The sequence below is a fragment of the Phoenix dactylifera genome, chromosome 4 (genome assembly GCF_051530095.1).
Source record: "Phoenix dactylifera cultivar Ajwa chromosome 4, Ajwa_hap1_PhDact_Kaust_v1.1, whole genome shotgun sequence".
Lineage (NCBI taxonomy): Eukaryota > Viridiplantae > Streptophyta > Magnoliopsida > Arecales > Arecaceae > Phoenix > Phoenix dactylifera.
This window is the reverse complement of record NC_143193.1, coordinates 44,740,001-44,752,359: the sequence shown is the minus strand read 5'-3', so window position 1 is coordinate 44,752,359 and position 12,359 is coordinate 44,740,001. Positions and strand designations below refer to the sequence as shown.

General features: G+C 35.9%; 1 protein-coding gene across 5 annotated transcripts; it reads right to left on the bottom strand.

Moving 5' to 3' along the window:
- Nucleotides 1-532: 532 nt before the first annotated feature.
- Nucleotides 533-10,116, bottom strand: LOC120108556 (plant UBX domain-containing protein 1-like). 5 transcript variants are annotated; one of them, XR_005509852.3, is made up of 10 exons: nt 9,886-10,116; nt 9,664-9,736; nt 9,037-9,139; nt 8,707-8,775; nt 8,370-8,443; nt 5,903-6,032; nt 4,379-4,483; nt 2,824-3,041; nt 1,003-1,068; nt 533-916 (listed from the first exon to the last, which is right to left on the bottom strand). XR_005509852.3 is itself a non-coding variant. In XM_039122192.3 (8 exons), exons 1-7 carry the CDS (start codon nt 9,904-9,906, stop codon nt 2,836-2,838), a joined length of 708 nt encoding a protein of 235 aa, XP_038978120.2. In that variant the 5' UTR covers nt 9,907-10,115; the 3' UTR covers nt 1,002-1,068; nt 2,824-2,835. The 5 variants fall into 5 exon arrangements, 1 of the variants encoding a protein (XP_038978120.2); XR_015977235.2 differs by lacking the exon at nt 8,370-8,443 and having other exon boundaries at nt 9,886-10,115; XR_005509851.3 differs by lacking the exon at nt 9,664-9,736 and having other exon boundaries at nt 9,886-10,114.
- Nucleotides 10,117-12,359: the final 2,243 nt, after the last annotated feature.

Below are 12,359 nucleotides of genomic sequence, written 5' to 3'. Positions count from 1 at the left end.
GTTTCATGTTGCATGCATCTGCCATTCTAATTTGAGTAATGCATCTGCCATGCAAGAAGTTCCTCCTGCCAGCGTGCAGGGGCAGATTGATGCAACCTAGTAGAATTGATGTAAAACAAAGATTAGTTCAATCGCAACACGCCAGCATCACATAGACCCGACAAGCTTGCTGGGTGACTAACCATCAGGAATCATTTAAAGGTAACTAAACATCAAACTGCAGAAAATGTTCAATAGATTCAAGTTATGAACTGCCTATAACAAGGTAAAAGAATTGCGAACAACGAGACAATAAAGAGATTGGTCTTCAATGAGTGCATTCAGCTTGCTTTTAAGGAGAGTTCATATCAAACAAGGGGCCATGAAAAAACAGCCGAATGTAAGGTTTAAAAACAAATCAAGAAAAGGAAAAAAAAAAAAAACAACGGTACAAGGAGATAGCATAAACAATGAAAATCCTTAAAAATCATCCTTTTCAAATGCTGAGATCCAATATGTGCACATAATCCACACTTATTCTCATTCTCTGACAGGATTTCAAATATTTTTGCTTTATTTTCAACATTTGAACATTTTTTAGCACAATAACTAGTGAAACATGTTAAAAGATTCAGTATCCTTGAGAATCTAGCTTGCATAATATCGGCATAGGAACAAAATGACAAGGAGAAGCATTTTCCACTAGGAACAGATTAAGTCCTAAGACATCTTCTCGTAAAATTACAGTTCATCCATACAACATTAAATGAGTCGTGTTGTAACATTATTCTGAAGCAAGCACCCTGCGAAAGTTCCTCCTGAACTTGTTTAAGTGCAGCACCACCCATGACGGTGAATTTAGATGGAAACTCGTAATATACCTTGATTTTTGTCATCTCTTAATATACATTGCCCTGAAGTACCAATTCTTTGTTACCTATAGAACAAGACAAAATCATTATATTATTTTCTGTGTCATATGATTTTCTTCATGCAAGGAATGCAAAGTTTAACTAACCATACCTTTTGGAACCAACTCTACATCAGTCACAGTTAAATCAATTCCTCGTCACATCCAGGATCACCTCACTGCACAAACACACCCCCAAAAAGTAGCAAAGAAATGGTTACAATGACATCATTGGGAAGCACGCACAATGTGAAAATTTCAACTAAGGATTGTTTACAATATAGCTCATTGACACACCTAATTAAATTACACATTCCATCCATACAACATTAAACAAAACAAAGATATAATGTTGGAGTGAAGCACATCCCATGAAAAATTCTTTGTGAGCTTGCTTACAGTGTAGCACCATGGAAACTAGTACTGTAAATCTTTTTCACAAACTTCCATCTACTCACTCTGCAACAACCCGAGTGCCCGCCCCCAGCCCCAGCCCCCATGGAAAAAAAGGAAAGTCTCCATAAAAATCTTTGCATCCATAGTGCTTTAATTATAGCATTAAAGTCCTGCTTTCCTACAATGTAATAGTTTCTGACCTTGTTTTCTTTAAAGGTTCACTCTCATCCAACATCCACATCTCCACTAAACAGGCTTGTATAAATGCTTAGCTCCCAACTATTTTGACCACACATTTCCAATCTCATTGTCACCCATAACTTAAAAAAACAATAAGCTTTATCCTATTTATTAATGGTACACCATTCATACAAATTCCAGCACATCTTCACGACTTCTCACTCCTTTCTTCTCACTTTCAGGAATCTAGACACCCGTCAGTTTATCACTATTGCACTCCTCATCAGGACTTCATTATACTTCACCATAGCAACAAATTAGTTCTACACCACTTCATTCTCTAGAAGTCTAGAATGTTGTCTCAATGATATCCTTAATCACAAGGGCCAGGAAGCATCCCTAGATGATTGATATGGAACTCTACAGGGGATATGATTTCAATTTATGGGTGGATCCCATCAAACTACCCTGACAAGATAAGGCTCCAAAACACCCAATAGTCCATTGGTGAATACCCCCTAGAATTAGCAAAGGGGAAAAAAAGAAGCAGAATATTATTAAATTTTATTAATTGATCAGTCAAACATATTTTACTTGAATGTGGGCATAACCCAATACACAACAACATTTAATGTAGTAGATCTGAAGTATGTGTGGAAAAAAACAAGGGCTGAAATCCAACCCTTGCCTGGAAACACCACAAATAATATCACCAGTGCAATCTCACCACAATTACTGAAACTTGTTCCCTCATTGACACTCTTAATGTTATTGCTATTATATGACTATTATATGTTTTTTCCTTTTCTATTTAAGACATTGGCAGATTCCTTTTCTTCTCTATGCATCTTTTTATTCATCGCATTTCTTAAAAAAAAAAAAAGGCACCCTAGCGCACAAGACTCCTAATATTGCAGGGTATGGGTGTGCAAAGAGGCTGTTTCCATTTTTCGAACCCATAAACCCAGATTAGATTGGAGCAACCTTAACATTGCTCTAAGGCCCAACCCCAATATCATTCCTAAATAATGTAATTTAAGATCCATGCCACCAGGCTCAATATTGTCTCCGTCTAATCAAACTAGACCAAGCAGTGGAGATGCCACTATCCAGTAGATCACAAATTGAATTCCATATAATTGAAGCAGTCTTGTGCATCGTCTTTGGATGAATTGCTACAAAATAATCACATTTTCATGAAGTCTTCATCTTTAATAAAATTTAAAGTATGCTCTTAATGGACTTTAGCAACCAGCATCTTTTTTTCCTGAGAGAAACGAATCCATAGGTTCCCCTCCAATACGGCAAATCTCATTTCATTAAAATAATGAATGAAAAAGGTGAGATCAGATACTTACCCTTTCAATCTTTCACAATTTAAGCCACTTTGGTTTAGCCGGCTTCTTCTCAGGTGGCTTAGGATCAGGTACAGCAGGGGACGTCCCCACTGCTGGAGGTTCTGGTTCAGAAGTGACAGGATCCGCCTTTTCAGAAGTAAAATCCAATCCATTCAAAGACAAGATATCATCACGAAGGTAAGGCCCTGTCTTTGCAACTGCACTATCAGACTCTTTATCTGCCATAACAACACATGGCAAATTATTTGATGAACATTTGATGACTATGCATAAGATTCATGGGAAGTACTATATGAAATAAATTATAAAAAGGCAGCAAGATCCTGTCTTAACTTCATAATTACCATTAAAACTGGTATTACTTAAAAATGTGAATATCTAGTTAAAAGAAATGCTCTACGAAGTGTAATAATAGGTCAAATTTATTGATCTTTTTATCTTAGTTGGAGGTAATAAAATTAAGAGTAACAGCAACAACATGAAGCTTTTTATAATTATAATCAGATAAGCTAGTAGAACAAGAAGCATGGTGCCAAGTCAACAACCCAAAACATCATCTAGTTTGGACTTTTTATAGTTAAATGTTAAATAGCCTATTTCGGACAAAGAAGCTAAATATATCTTACATGGGTAAGTGTGATCAAACTGGTAATTACAATCACCTACAAATTTGTACGATTATCAGATTTTAAGGAATTAACGAATGCTATCATCATCTGGTTTGGACTTTCTATAGTTAAATGTTAAGCCTAAGACAAAGAAACTACGCATATATTACATGGGTAAGTGTGATCATATGGGTAATTAAAATCACCTACAAAATTTGCATGATTATCAGATTTTGATGCTATCTTAGGAATTCGGGAATAAGGGTAAGCCCTAGTGTAATGGTAAGGTTGCTCCATTGTAACCTGGAAGTCCCGAGTTTGAAACACAGAAATAGCCTCTCTATATGCAGAGGTAAGGCTGCATAAATTTGACCCTCTCCAGACCCCACAATGGCAAGAGCCTTGTGCACTAGGCCGCCCTTTTATCTTGGAATTTCGGAATAAAGTGACAAACATAGAGGTAGGTAATGCAAATAGCTACTAGAGTTAAATGCTTGAAACAATAAGAGTTTCCGATTATTGAAAGAGAGAGAGCGAGTTTATTCTTTACAAGGATATACTTATAGAAGATTTGACTAACTTGAACCTATATTTTTTGACTATAAAACAAGACATTGAATATAACATATGAAGAAAAGGAGCTTATTTGCACACACAAACCACATACTATTCTAATATGACCAAAGTTCCTTGAATAATACACTACACATTATCACAAGTACATCATAGTGCAAGGCTATAAGCTAAGCAGCTTCCCGAACTGTGGCAGGGGTTCAGGTGCTCACAGACCAGTCTGAGGCCACCCAGCTACACCTGCTACACCCAAAGCCTAGTCTCATATATGTAAATAGTAAACCACTTATGCAACAAAGTTTGACAAAATTGGTTGCACTAAAACATAATGGACTGTTGATAATTGATTCACCATTTAAGTAAAAAGAATAAACCTTTTGGCAGGTCATAAGAAAAGTAAACTATAGCTCCAGGAGCAAAGCCGGCTGAATAGAAATCCTTTGAAGTGTCTTTGATTCGCTCCTTTGGAGGAGTGGTATCTGCAGAGAGACAAATACAGTGATTTTATGCATGCATAGACATGAATAGTCATTTAATTATCTATGTGAACATGTAAGCATAACCCAACTAGAAGATAAAAATGATCGGATTTCTCTGATTCCAAGTTATTCATGCAGACATCCATTACAATCAATAATTTTTCAAACATAAAATGCATAATTTAAATCATAGTTGAACCACAAATATAGCATGACAACTCAGAGACAATCATTTAAAAGTACATCACTATCTATCTTCAAGTTTTGATAAAGTTGTTAACAAGGCTAGCAATCTTGGTACCAGACCTTATACCAGTACTAGCTTGGTACAGAATCAGTGCGCTTGGTATGGGGATTGGTTCAACATACCAGTATGGTAATGGGCTTGTCTTGGCCGGTTCAAGCTATTCATGCATTAGGGATAACCTCCTCTGAGCCCGGCCAACTAACAGTTATAAATCAACAGCCTTTCTAAAATTTTGGTGGCTGTCAACCAAATTGATTTGAACAATGAGCAGGTAAAGAGTACAGAAAAGGAGAAGATGGAAAAGGATTATAAAGAAAGTATAGCTAATTGTGGAGGGGAAAAAATATTTTTTTGTGAAAACAAAGATCTAAGATGATATGCTAAAAAATGTACATAAGACAATTAGTTCTTTATTTAACATGATAAATGGAAGGAGGATAAGCAGCTACATTAAGAAGTTGGTGGTAGTGGGTATGAAAGTTGATAAAAAGAAAAAGATTTTTCTTTATATTAGTTATTCATGTATCTAGCTCTTCGTAATAGTTGTCAAAGACAAGAACATAGAACCTGAGAATTTACATTTTAGGTGAATGACTAAAAATGTTTCAGAGGAACTAGAAAATGTATCTTACAAAAAGCAAGTGAATGAGTCTGCATGTTTAAAAGGAAAATGAAAAAGATTCAGGTAAACCTACTAGACTAACTTCACATTGATGCTCGTATTGATATTGCTCAACAATCTTTATTAAGTCATCAACTAATAATCAAAAGTAACAAAAGTTCATGAGGAGGATTCAGTATATTATAAAGAATAACTCGGCATTAATTTTTGAGAAAGAGGCAAAAAAACAGCCATATGGCCCACCATCCAGGCTTCGTTTCAAATTAAGGGTTTTAGTTCCTTTATTTTTTTCAGTGGACAAATATGAAAAAATCTTATTACATGATATACTTGCAAAGTTCAGTATCTATTTCAAGGCTAATAACCTAAAATTTTATAAATACAAATGAATTTCACTTCAATATGAAAGAGTATTAAAATATCATAAAGAAAATTTTAGTGATTATTCACGAATGAGGAAAAAAAATATACTGACATTGAATATGTCCTCATACAATGACAAATTGTTTTACATTTGTTTATCTATGTAACTAAATCAGATAGTGCTTACATAAATAGAATGGGAGGTCTGGTCGAGCAACAACTTTCATGAGAAGATGCATCAAGCTTTCAATTTTCTCCGATGGTTGAAACTTTGCCTCAAGAATGTAATTATCAGGGAAGCGAACCCTAATTACAGCCTACACAAACATAAATAGAAAGAAAATTAATTTGAAAAATCATAAATTACACATTGGCAAACCAAGTCCACCATCTAGAAGGAAATATGCCAAATGATCCAAATTTGCAAATCTGCCTTGCTATTAGCATATGATCTATTTAGTTAATTAACATGGTCTAAAACATAATTGTTGGTGCAAAATGACTTCTATACAATCCACATCACTAGATAAGTGGGGAAAAAACTATTTAACCAAACTGGTTGTGGTCAGTCCAGCACGAAGAGCTAGCTTTCCAGACTGCTATCCCCTAGATGTTGAACCAACTCGAATCAATTGTAGGCTAGGCTTAGCTGCTCCATCAACAGGTGTGCTCAAATGCAGACCTCATCACTGACCCCACAGTGCCTTGTGGCTAAGATCCATCTCCTGGAGCACCACCACCACCACCACCACCAAGACATTGCCCTCCAAATGATTGCTCTAGCAAGATCTTCACCATTTATGCTGGCAATTTTTCAACCAAGAGCCCATCAGAGAGGTTCTCATCACTAGCACTGAAGAAGTAGAGATTTCGGAAGGGTCCTAGACCTAAGATCTTGCTAGTGAGGTTGTTCAATTGGAGCTCCGACCACTAGAGCAAGGAGCGCTGTCGAGCATGGTGAGCTCAGGTCGAAGAGGAAGTTGTTATAGAGTTCCTTGAGGGCAGAGGCAAAGGGCAAGGATGGGGATCTCATTGGAGGAGGCATCGTGAGAGAGGATAATGATGGAGACATGGGCGAGACCGGTAGGGAATGGTTGGGGGTGCAAGGTCGGCAAGGCAGTTGTTGGTTGAGGGGCTCAACAAAAGAGAGGGCCCGAACTGAGGGAGAAAGGGAGTCGGAGTAGCCAGCCAAGTCAAAATCAAGCTCAATCACACAAAGGAGGCCCCCAATGTTGCAAGTGTCAATTGAAGGCTGCTAATGTTGAAAATGTCACAGTGGAGTCTGCAAGTAAAGCGGGGGCCAAAGGCGGCATCATATTTTCTTATAGCCTATATAGACTTCATAAGTGGGGGAAAAACTCTCTAATTATTGAAGGGTAAAATAGTCAAATAGCCACTTACCATTAAGTTTCGAACCATCATTGCATCGAAGTTAAGTAGAACTGCACACAAGTTAACTAGAAGTGCAGATTTGCATGTTTTTCATCATTTTGTGATATAAATGGAATTTCGAGTTTTCAAGCAACAAACATGCAAATAAGCATTTTTGAGAGGATATATAGAAAAGATACACGTACAAATAGTGGAAAACTTTTCTTGTAAAAAAATTTCTAAAAAGCACAATTTATACGCCTCCATCATTATCAAGTGGAACAAACATATTAGCCCTAGTGATGTCACTTATTTCAATAATCCCCATCTCATAAAATTAATCTACAGAGAGTTGTTTGTTACTGCCATCTAGAAATAGCAAAACTCGATTCTGATGCATTTTTATATGAATTGCAACAAATTTCAAGTTCACATGAGGCATACGAAGGCTGTATGCAAACCTAGTAATTGATTTAGATAGCTTTGCTCCATGCTTCAAAATCATTCAGAAGTCCCGAAGGCCTGTAGAGTGGGGGTGATTGTTGCGGTATCTATTGATGCTAAAGACATTGATCTTCCATTCAAAACACTTCCTCTTTAATTGTTCTCCATCTCAAATTATGTTTCTGACAATCTACAATGAGTATGAAGATAGAAAATAAGTAGCTTCATAAATATAAGACATATTCAAGACTTTTGATTCAAATGAATCTTCCTCAGAGTTCACAACTGTTCTGTGATCGTATTCTTAAAATTCATTCTCCTTTTGTTGTTATGTTCTATTAAATCAGTCATCTGTTTCACTTCTCCAATAAGTAGGATTGAGCAACTTCACTAAAAATATTCACCTGGCATTGGCTCCAAAGGTCCCTTTGTTCATTTTCATCCTCATACCGAGCAATTAAAGTTGTTATATAAACTTGATATTCCATATCGAATACTTCAGTCCACCACCACTTTTCTTAACAAGACTCATTATTCAAGGGCTAAACATCTGAAATCATCTTGAATACAAAGTCTCGATTTCCAGTGCATGATTATGTTGACGAGGATGCCATTTATAAAGCTAGCCCTTTTTATTAATAAGGGTGTATTTATGTTTTAAAAGATACAAAATCCTGGGAAACAAAAGGCACATGCAGAAATGAGCTGGAGAAGCAATATAAATTTCAGGAAAATATGACAAAAGTTAGGCAGTATAAGCTAGTGTTAATTGACAAAGAAAGAAAGAAGAAACATAATTGGGATACTCATCTTTTACAAGTCCTTGTATGGACAAGTACCTTAGTGATCCTTGCCCTGCGGGCTGCTGCCTCTGCTTCCCGCATTTTACGGGTCTTTAGAATTTGGGATTGGGCTGTTCAAAGTTTTTTTTACCATGAACACCATATATTGAAGATGGTAGAACTAAATGAGCAAAAACAAAATTGATTTCCAATATGCAAGCAGTACAGAGATAGTGCTAAAGAGTCCTAAGAAAAATTTATGGATTGTAGCATCATGTTCTAATCCATAAAGACAAGCCAAATTCAGTAGATTATGAAAACTTCAAAACTACTGCTTAGAGTAGAAATCTAGCGCCAAATTACAGCCAAAGTAACCTTTCAGTGTCAACATTACCTCGTATTCTGTCTGACATGATTCGATAATAATCTTCAGGAGTAAGATCATAGAAATGGTCCAGTTCCTCTGCACAGACAATCAACAGTTAATATCATGCACACAATGTAAAGGTGCAATTCTTAAAATTGTTAATAATATGATATCCCTTATAATAAAATGAAAAACAGTTGAAAACATATTCCCACAGACATGATGCAAAAACAATTCACCGGCTCCAAAATGCACAAGATAGTTTTGATTCTTTCAAATCAGATATGACTCTATCTGGGGAAAAACTGGAACAAACACTATACAAGGTTTGAATATGATACTAAAAAAGGTAGATACCACTTGAAGAAGCAGATATTTCTTTCGATGCTGCAGAATTTGCTGAGTTTGTGAATATGCGTATCTCATGACCAAGTTCTTCTGCCACAGCCAAAAGTTTGGCCTGAAAGCAATCCAATAGGAAGTTACAATCATTAGATATTCTCAAAGAATCAAGGAACCATGAGTAATTACACCAATGCACAGACATCACAATAAACATTCAAAATATAAATGCAAATCTGACAGAGGTTTACCAATGAAAGTTAAAAGTGACATAAGATGCCCTGTTTGCATTTGAGAATTATCAAATTAACACTCCTAAGAGCAACACACGGTTTAAAACTTCTGAGTCACGTGGAGGCTCAAATGTATATGGAAGTAAAAAAAATGATTTTATTGACTGGGCAAGAAAAACTGGACGGGGCCAAACATGCCACCAAGAAAATGAACAGAGATCCTTGCTTGCATCCACCAAGATATCATCAAGTTCTCTATGCAGGGGTTATTTGTTATCATAAACTAGCAGCAGCAGCAGACTATGGGCTCAATTTGATTGCTCAGCCCACCTTCCTTCTAACATGAATATCTCAGCCAGAAACTAAGTTAAAATCAAATAATGTCTATCCAGAAAGTAAGCAAAAATACCCTAAAGATTCCCATCAATCTGTCGATTCTTCTAGATTTTAGCAGCAGCACAACCGTAGCTCGTTTCTCTACCCTATAACTCATAAATACAAGTGAAGAACGCGTGATTTCAAAGCCAAACTCAGAAAAACGTCGAAGTAGAATCTAGAAAACAAATAGATCGATCTCAAGGTTCAAGAAAGAACGATTGATTCGAGAGAGATGAAGAAGGGGAGAGAAGACCTTGGCTTGCTCTGCCTCCATGGATCGATCTCAGGAGATTCTTCTCGGTTAAAGGGGATCGAAGGTCCGGGGGTTCCCTGGTTTAAAAGAAGTAGAATGGTTTCTTGGCATAATCCGCGACGGCACGAGACTTAAAGTAATGATAAAAACCAGGGGAGCCCTCATAGTTTCAGGGATGCTTTCCAACAAAGTTACGGGTCACGGGCCAGGCTGAGGTCGGCATCCATACTCAAGTTATAGGGATGATAGATCCAAACCCGGATCTAAACCAAATTAAAATTCTATTCCCATTTTTAACACTTAAATATATATATATATATTTTGTAAATATGATTTGTTACATATTTTATTTTTTTGAAAACCATTATTTGTATACATGCATCCTTCAAATCTCTCTTGTTTTGCATGAACACCCTTGTTTTGGTCAATGCTTAAAGCCATCTTTATGACCATCACATGCCCATGGCCGCCATGTTACTGAATATTGATGCCATCGACTCAACAATCCGGTCTTCATACGCTTCTGATGAAGATGTGTTGATGGGTGCCAATAGTGCTTAACATTTTTCCATAGTGAGGAAGAAAAAGGAAAGAATGGATTTTGGAGAAGAGAAAAGAAAAGAGAAGAGATGTTGGAAGAAAGAGGAAGAACTAGGGCTTGGATAACTACTGCTAGTCCAGCTAACAAGCACCGAGCAATGCCATCCATTTGGTACCAAATTGGCATGAAAATAGGCCCAAATGATGAGCTCAAAACCATTTTCTCAATTTTTTTCCTTTTTTCGTTGTCTTAAAAAATATAACTCTAATATAACCTCATTAAGCTTGGTAACTAAGATTCAACAAGGCCTAAGATGTTGTTATTTACCAAATTTGATCCTAAAAGGCTCAATTCCAAGGTTGGAAATGGGGAAGCAATGGAGAGGAACGATAAAGGTGGCTCGACTATAGCTTAAAGCTCCAAGGTGTCCTCAGAGGTATGATGACATCTTCGAGATCAATGATAAATTAATTACACGAGAAACTTGATGTGCGTAAGCCACTTTCAAACTAGAGCCCTATACTGAAGGGTAGGGAAGGGGGGTGTGTGTGTGTGTGTGTGTGAGAGAGAGAGAGAGAGAGAGAGAGAGAGAGAGAGAGGTATATTATTCTCTATGATCATTAGACTCTCAAACCTTATAATGGCTCATAGTCCGATCACAATAAGGATTGCCAAATAGATTGCTAACTTTAAGTCTATCTTCCTTCGGGGGTGTATGGAGCCAAGCGACCTACTTGGACAACAATAAAGAAGGATTAATTTATATCGTTTGTTGATTAGGTTTAACAAGATAAGATCTAAAACATGTTTTTTGCTAATTTGCTCTTACTTTGCACTACCGTAATATTTCAAAACATATAGTTTGACTAAACTTATGCAAAAGTTATCAGTCACACTTTGGGGCAAATTGACTGAGGATTTTAATAAAAATATTATTTATAAGAAGAAAAAATTTAGTTATAATCATTTTTGTTAGCATGATCATTAACACATATAGATGCAATTTTCTTCTATTATTTCCAAAAAAATTATTTATCCTACATATTTACTTTCTTACAAAATGCAATCTTTTTAAAAAATTTAGGGAAACCATGTTTATCTATATCCTCTACATCAAAGTATTATATGGACGTACAAATTCGAGAAATTGTTGAGTACCCAGACAGGTCATTGTTCAAAATATTTGTTAATCAAATTTAGCTGATAATGACATTATATATTATCATCCGAGCATACACACAAATTAATGCACAATCTGCAAACATCGATGAGTTCGATTACATTTACAGTATAGGAACAATAAATTATTCTGGATCCTTAGCAAGAAGCAACCACCAATAGAAAAAAAAAATTAAAGATTTGCTGAAATTAAATCCGAATGAATTTCATGTATGATAAAAAAAATAAATATGGTTTTCATCATTATTCTCTAGCATCATCTTTCTTGCTATTACAATAGTGATTAATATTTTGAATATCAGGTAATTTGATTTCGGTGTTATCGTGTTGTAACAATAACTTTCTAAAAAAACGTGCATTTTAAAGAACATTTTTCATAGGAGATAAAATTTATGTGTAAAGCAACTTTAAAAGCTATAGCCATTGAAGTGCAGCGAAAATTAATAGTCATAATTTTTGGTGTAGCTAATGCGGGAAAAATGATTAGCCTCTAATGCCATGGTAAAATTATAGCATTTTCTCTTCTTTGCCTCTTTTTTGTCAAAAAAAATTATACTCATGGTATCAAATTAAAGTAACAATTATCTTTCAAAGGTTTTGAAGGTACCAATTGAATGTAATCATTATGGATGAAATTGGTGTTGCAAACTTTATTATATTCGGTACATTGGCTCAACAACTAATTGGTGTTCCAGCTCTGAATCTTACAACAGATGTAAGATCCAATAGATTCGCTCTTCCTTCTATTATTTAG